This window comes from Chiloscyllium punctatum, chromosome 7, assembly GCF_047496795.1.
Source record: "Chiloscyllium punctatum isolate Juve2018m chromosome 7, sChiPun1.3, whole genome shotgun sequence".
Taxonomy (NCBI): Eukaryota; Metazoa; Chordata; class Chondrichthyes; order Orectolobiformes; family Hemiscylliidae; genus Chiloscyllium; species Chiloscyllium punctatum.
This window is the reverse complement of record NC_092745.1, coordinates 88,043,947-88,049,946: the sequence shown is the minus strand read 5'-3', so window position 1 is coordinate 88,049,946 and position 6,000 is coordinate 88,043,947. Positions and strand designations below refer to the sequence as shown.

At 40.4% G+C, this 6,000-nt stretch overlaps 1 protein-coding gene across 1 annotated transcript in view; it reads right to left on the bottom strand.

Moving 5' to 3' along the window:
* Positions 1–2,180: 2,180 nt before the first annotated feature.
* The window catches only part of slc5a9 (solute carrier family 5 member 9), a 115,752-nt gene continuing 111,932 nt past the window's right edge, over positions 2,181–6,000 (bottom strand). Inside the window, exons 13-14 of the mRNA XM_072574255.1 lie at positions 4,375–4,513; positions 2,181–2,606 (exon numbers count right to left, since the gene is read on the bottom strand). Coding sequence (XP_072430356.1) covers positions 2,401–2,606; positions 4,375–4,513 — 345 coding nt within the window. The 3' untranslated portion in view covers positions 2,181–2,400. The remainder of the gene's footprint in view (positions 2,607–4,374; positions 4,514–6,000) is intronic.

The following is a 6,000-nucleotide window of genomic DNA, read 5'->3' as shown; positions in this document are numbered from 1 at the left end:
AGATTAGATTACTTACAGTGTGGAAATAGTCCCTTCGGCCCAACAAGTCCACACCGACCCGCAGAAGCGCAACCGACCCAGACCCATTCCCCTACATTTACCCCTTCACCTAACACTACGGGCAATTTAACATGGCCAATTCACCTAACCTGCACATGCTTGGATTGTGGGAGGAAACCGGAGCACTTGGAGGAAACCCACAAAGACACGGGGAGAATGTGCAAACTCCACACAGAGAGTCACCTGAGGTGGGAATTGAACCCGGGTCTCTGACACTGTCAGGCTGCAGTGCTAACCACTGTGCCACCCACAACATCAAAAGATTTCTCAGCATTCCTTCATAGGCACCTCAACAACGGAGACACCCTCTCTCTCTCTCCTCAAGGCTTCAGCAATGGTTTCCATAATCAGTGATGCTGTCAAAACTTTCAAACTGCTGGCTCTCTGATCAGGCTGGGAGCTTTGAGAAGCAGGTCAAAATCTATAATTGGGTGACTTCCTAATCATCTGCGCGGGTAAAATTGCTGCGATGGTTCCAGTATACACTGGCCTGGGATCAGGACCAGCACTTTGCCTCAACACCAGGACCCATGGGACAATGACAAATTCCCATCTCACTGCCATCACGCCATTGTTGGCTCTTTTCCCAATCCGCTTACACGTCTTCCAGTTTTCAATCTTCCCATCGGTGGGAACAATTTCTCCCATTCTATTTTATCACGAATCCTTGTGAATTTGAACATTTCAATCAAATCTCATCTCAACTTTCTCTCTGGCGATCAGTCCAATCTTCTCCAATCTATTCACAAAACTGAACAATTTCACAAACCTTTTCTGCAACCAGTACAATGCTTCCACATGCTTCCTAAAGTGCATGGTCCAGAATTAGATAAAAATTGGGTGGCTGAGGCCAAACTAGTACTTCATAAAGTTTCATCCATACCTCTTAAGTTTATAGTCCATATTTCTTTCACCACCTTATCAAACCGCTCCAATATCTTCAATGATGTGCATACATAAAGCTCAAAACTCTCTGTTCCCAAACAATTTTTTGAATTATGTCCTCATGAGATGAAATTTTAATGACTTACTGACTTTTTAAAAATAAAACAATGGTCTTTTAGTGGTTAATTTTAAAAATAACTTATGAGGAAGTAGTGTGTGCTGGCAATTTTAATTAAATAAAATACAAAAGGTGAAATTTAAATTTAAAACATCAAAATGAAAAGAATGTGGAAAGAAAACTGTACTGGGTTGGACAAAGTCAGATGACACATGACACCAGGTTATAGTCCAACAGGTTTATTTGAAATTACACAAGCTTTTGGAGCACTGTCTCTTCGTCAAGTGCAATGAGACAGCAGTGCACATAGACACAGCGTTTATAGGTAGGGAGATCTAAAAGTCATACAACTGGAATGTCAGATAATACATTTCTGCAGGTTCTTTTCCCTCTCTCTGTCTCTCATTCTCACACATTAAAATTCTGACAAGTTCTGAACAAAGCCTCACACCTACAATTCAGTATCTGACCTGAGATATCCCTTTTTGTATATTCCTATTGCTCTGCCTGTTTGTCATGAGAGCACAGCACTGACGTTGACTGTATAAACACCGTCTAACATGCTTGGTCACTTGCAGAGACGTGTTATCTGACACTGAATTCACACCAGTTGTACGATCTTTTGACCTCTCTGCCTATAAGTTCTGTGTCTGTGTGCACTGCTCAATCACAGCACCTGGCAAAGGGGCAGTGCTCTGAAAACTTGTGTGATTTCAAATAAACCTGTTGTACTATAATCTGATGTTGTGCGATTTCTGACTTGTCCATCCCAGTCCAAGACTGACACCTCCATAGGTTTAAGGTGAGAGGGAAAAGATTTAAAAGGGACCTAAGGAGCAACGTTTTGATGCAGAAGGTGGTGTGCGTGGAATGAGCTGCCAGAGGAAGTGGCAGACTCTAGTAAATTACAACATTTAAAAGGCATCTGGAAGGATATATGTATAGGAAGGGTTTGGAGGGATATGAGCCAAAGGCTGGCCAATGGGACGAGACTTATTTAGGATATCTGGTCAGCACGGACAAGTTGGATCGAAGGGTCTGTTTCCGTGCTGTACACCTTCATGACTATGACAAGTATATTTAATTCCCCTAAAGGAATTACTTTAATTGACTTTTTCTTAGCTTTATTATTGCAATGCTCCTATATATTTCAACAAAGTGTCTCTTTACAGCTTGCAGAACAGTCTGGCACAGAAGACAGGATTTTGACTGCAGCAATCAGTAATATATAAATGAATGCTTTCACAAGAGTTTTCATAAATGTATTGCTACAAACACTTACTTCACCAATGAGATATAAAACAGACCCTGCACTAATTAAGATCCCAACACTTTTCTTATCCAAAATATGCCCAGCAGAAGATATTAATTGCCATCAGGATCAAAGCATTTATGTTACACACTTGTCGCCACAAATGTTTCTCTTCAATGCTGGTTAACCTTATCCGAATGGCGTCACTTTCGTCTTTTGAGAGTTCAGGTTGCTGCTGTACCTTGAACCCACATAAGCAAAACAATATTTTTTTCCACTGGGGTGGTTCCACTGTTTTAACAGAAATAAACACAGAAAGATTAAACAAAATAATCAGCTTTAATTGTAAGAAACAAGCAGTGTTGAAAACAATCTCTCTCAAAATAAGCATATTGCTGAATGGACTTTGGGGGTCAGCAATAATCTTACTGGAAATATATGTGTTTTGGTGACCTACACTCGGACCGGTTAGAACTGTAAAAATGCTACAGCACAGAAGGGAGCTATTCAGCTCATCTTGTCCTTGCTGACCCAAAGATACTCAGATGCCCTTTCTAATTCCATCTTCCAGCACACCGCCCATTGCCCTGCAGCTTACAGCACTTAAGGTGTTAAGTACTTAAAATTTTTAGCAAGTTCAGGAAAATATGATGCAGTGTAATTTATGAATCTCCAGAATTTACTGGTTTGTTCAACGTTATATTGTTTGCATCAAATAAACAACATCATACCTGTAAGAATTTCCATTATTACTTATAACTTGCTCATTTTGACACAGAAAGTTAGGGCTGGAATTTAACTGCATGAATACCTTCTTAATGCAAATCTCTCTCTCCAGGGATCAGAAAGGGAACAGCAATTTCATTCCCACATGAGGATCTAAAAAAAGTGTCATATCTTATTTTTGTTCTCTTTCTTTTTCTTTCACTTGATTTCTCTGTCTCGCAACCTCACCTATCCTACTCTATTTTTCTTTCTTTGATTGATTTTGTATTGATTATTCTTGTTCCTCTCCCATTTTGCTTCATCTTCCTCAATCTTGATATTTCATTAGCTGAGGAGAACACTTTAGTCCAATTGTTCACTAAGATCCCAGATGTTTCATTGGCCTTGACATTCAATCTAAAATGCCCGAGTTCCCGACTTCTTAACAATTACTTTATTCAAAGTTCTTGAGAAGACTTGTAGCTCAAGTTGTGGATGAGGCTGTTGACTTGCTCGCTGAGCTGGTAAGTTTGTTTGCAAATGTTTCATCACTATTGTAGGTAACATCATCAGTGTGCCTCCAATGAAGTGTTGGTGTTCTGTCCTGTTTGCTATTTATGTATCCTGGTTTGCTGAGGTGGGTGGTACCATTTCTGGTTCTGGTTCTTAGTGGTTGGTATATGGTGTCTAACTCTCTGATCAACTATCACTTGTGTCCATACACACAAACAAAGAAGGATACCAATTCAACTGGGACAATGTATCCAACCTAGGATAAGACAAACAGACACATACATGGGAATTCCTGGAGGACTGGCAATCAACCCAGAACATCATCAACAAACATGGAGAGTTAGAACCCATATACCAACCACTAAGAAACAAAGTCAGAAATGATAGAACCCACCTCAGCAAACCAGAGCACACAGATAGCAAGCAGGACAGAACACCAATGTTTCACTGAAAGCGCAGTGATGATGTTACCTATTATGGTGACAAAATGTCCGCAAACAATTTAACAGCTCAGCAATCAAGTCAACAACATCAATTATTTTATTTTCTACTTCTTTTAACAATTTGCAATATTCCTTACTGTTTTCTTTCTTTTCTAACCTTACACCTTTTGGTTCAGACCTCTTTCCCCCTTCTCAGTCTCTTCCTTTAGTTATAGTGAATCTAGATGGAAAGTGGATGATTTGAAGAGCAGATCACTGACATTGTAGATCAGTTAGCAGAGAATACATGTCTTATTTGGCCAGAATTACTGGAAAAACCACCACTAGCATATCTAATAGCTAGTATGTGTCAATACCATTGATTTTGGCCATTTTTCAGAAACTCATCTCTCATTTACCTGTTTCATGTTGTCCTTTATCCTCCTGAACCGAGTGCACTTCATCATTACTCTCAACTGTCCTTTGCTGGATCCAGGGATCATCTGATTTAATAACCGGTGCTTGTTCATGTCTAGACCACCATGTTAACCGGACCAGCTTTAAAAATATAAATTATTGCAATCAATTACTCTCTGACATACAATCATATGTGCAGAGTACCTTTTCTTATTGTAAATGTTGCATGATATTAAGAAGATGTGTGCTCAAACTTTGTTGGCAAAATATTGGCCACATATAACTTTGTGTTCGCGTTGGACTGGGAGAAAAATAACAGATATTACTATTTATCACAGTAATTAACGGCATCTTAAGGATCTGTTAAGGGTAATTTCCAAGCTCCAGCCAGGATAAGGAAGAGCTGACTGTAAAACCAGTGTTATAGCGTATCTGTTGGTTTGGGGGATAGGGATGTGGACGGCTCCTTCAACATCAGCACTGATTTGTGTAGAATCAAGGGACTGGACATTGGCAAGCCCCTGTCTAAACTCCTGACAACTCTCGTGACAACCCAGCTCCAGAATGCTGGAACTCTCTTCCTAAAGCTCTGTGGGTGTCCATGCAACAAAGATAGTAGCAGTTCAACAAGTGATTCAATTTATTACCGTCTTTTCCAAGGCAATTGGAGATGGGCAAAAAATGCTGGTTCAGCCAATGAGGTCCTTATTTCATGAATTCATAAAGCAAAATTCACGTCTGCACTAAGAGTTTTTTGATACAGCAGTTTCAACTCAGAGTGTCTGAGCTGGAGACCATGTTACCACATTTATCTGCCAGGAGGCGGTCCACCCTTTAGGGTAGGCTTTTCTAATTAATCAGTAGTCGGGGACAGGAGAGTGTGACTGTGAGCGAGGCAGGTTATGGAACCCGGAGGCTAGTAGCAGAGGAGCCTCAGCTTTCATAGTTGTCCCAACAGGTTTGAGATTCTGCTTGCTTAGATGAGAATAGGAGCTAAAAGGTGCATGAGCTACCTGACCATAGTATCATGGTGCAGGAAGCCATTTATGTAGAAGGAGTAAAGAGGAAATGTAGCGGTTGTAGTGAGCTGGATTCACATAACTCTGCAGTAATGAGTGAGAGGTGACAAGTCAGCATTGCTTCCCCAGTTCAGGCATTCAAGATCTGAGATGAGTTTAACAATGAGAGGAGAAGGGTCCAGTCATTGTAGTCCATGTAGCTAGCAATAAATAGACAAGACCAAAAAAAAAAGCTTCTGTAGAATAAATATGAGGAGGTGGCACAAGTTAAGAAGCAGAACTTCAAAGATAAGGACCTGAGGATTATTATGTGAGCCAAGTGCAATGTTTTTATCATTCATTCACAGAATGTGGGCATCACTGGCTAGGCCAGCTTTTATTGTCCATCTCTGATTGTCCAGAGGGTCAACCATATTGTTGTGGGTCTAGGGTCACATGAAGGCCAGACCAGGTGGGCATGGCAGTTTCCTTCTAGAAAGGACATGAGTGAATCAAATAGGTTTTTCCTGACAATCAGCAATGGATTCATGGTCATCATTAGGTTCTTAATTCCTGTTTTTTATTGAATTCAAATTCCCATTATCTGCTGTGATAGGATTTGAACTCCAT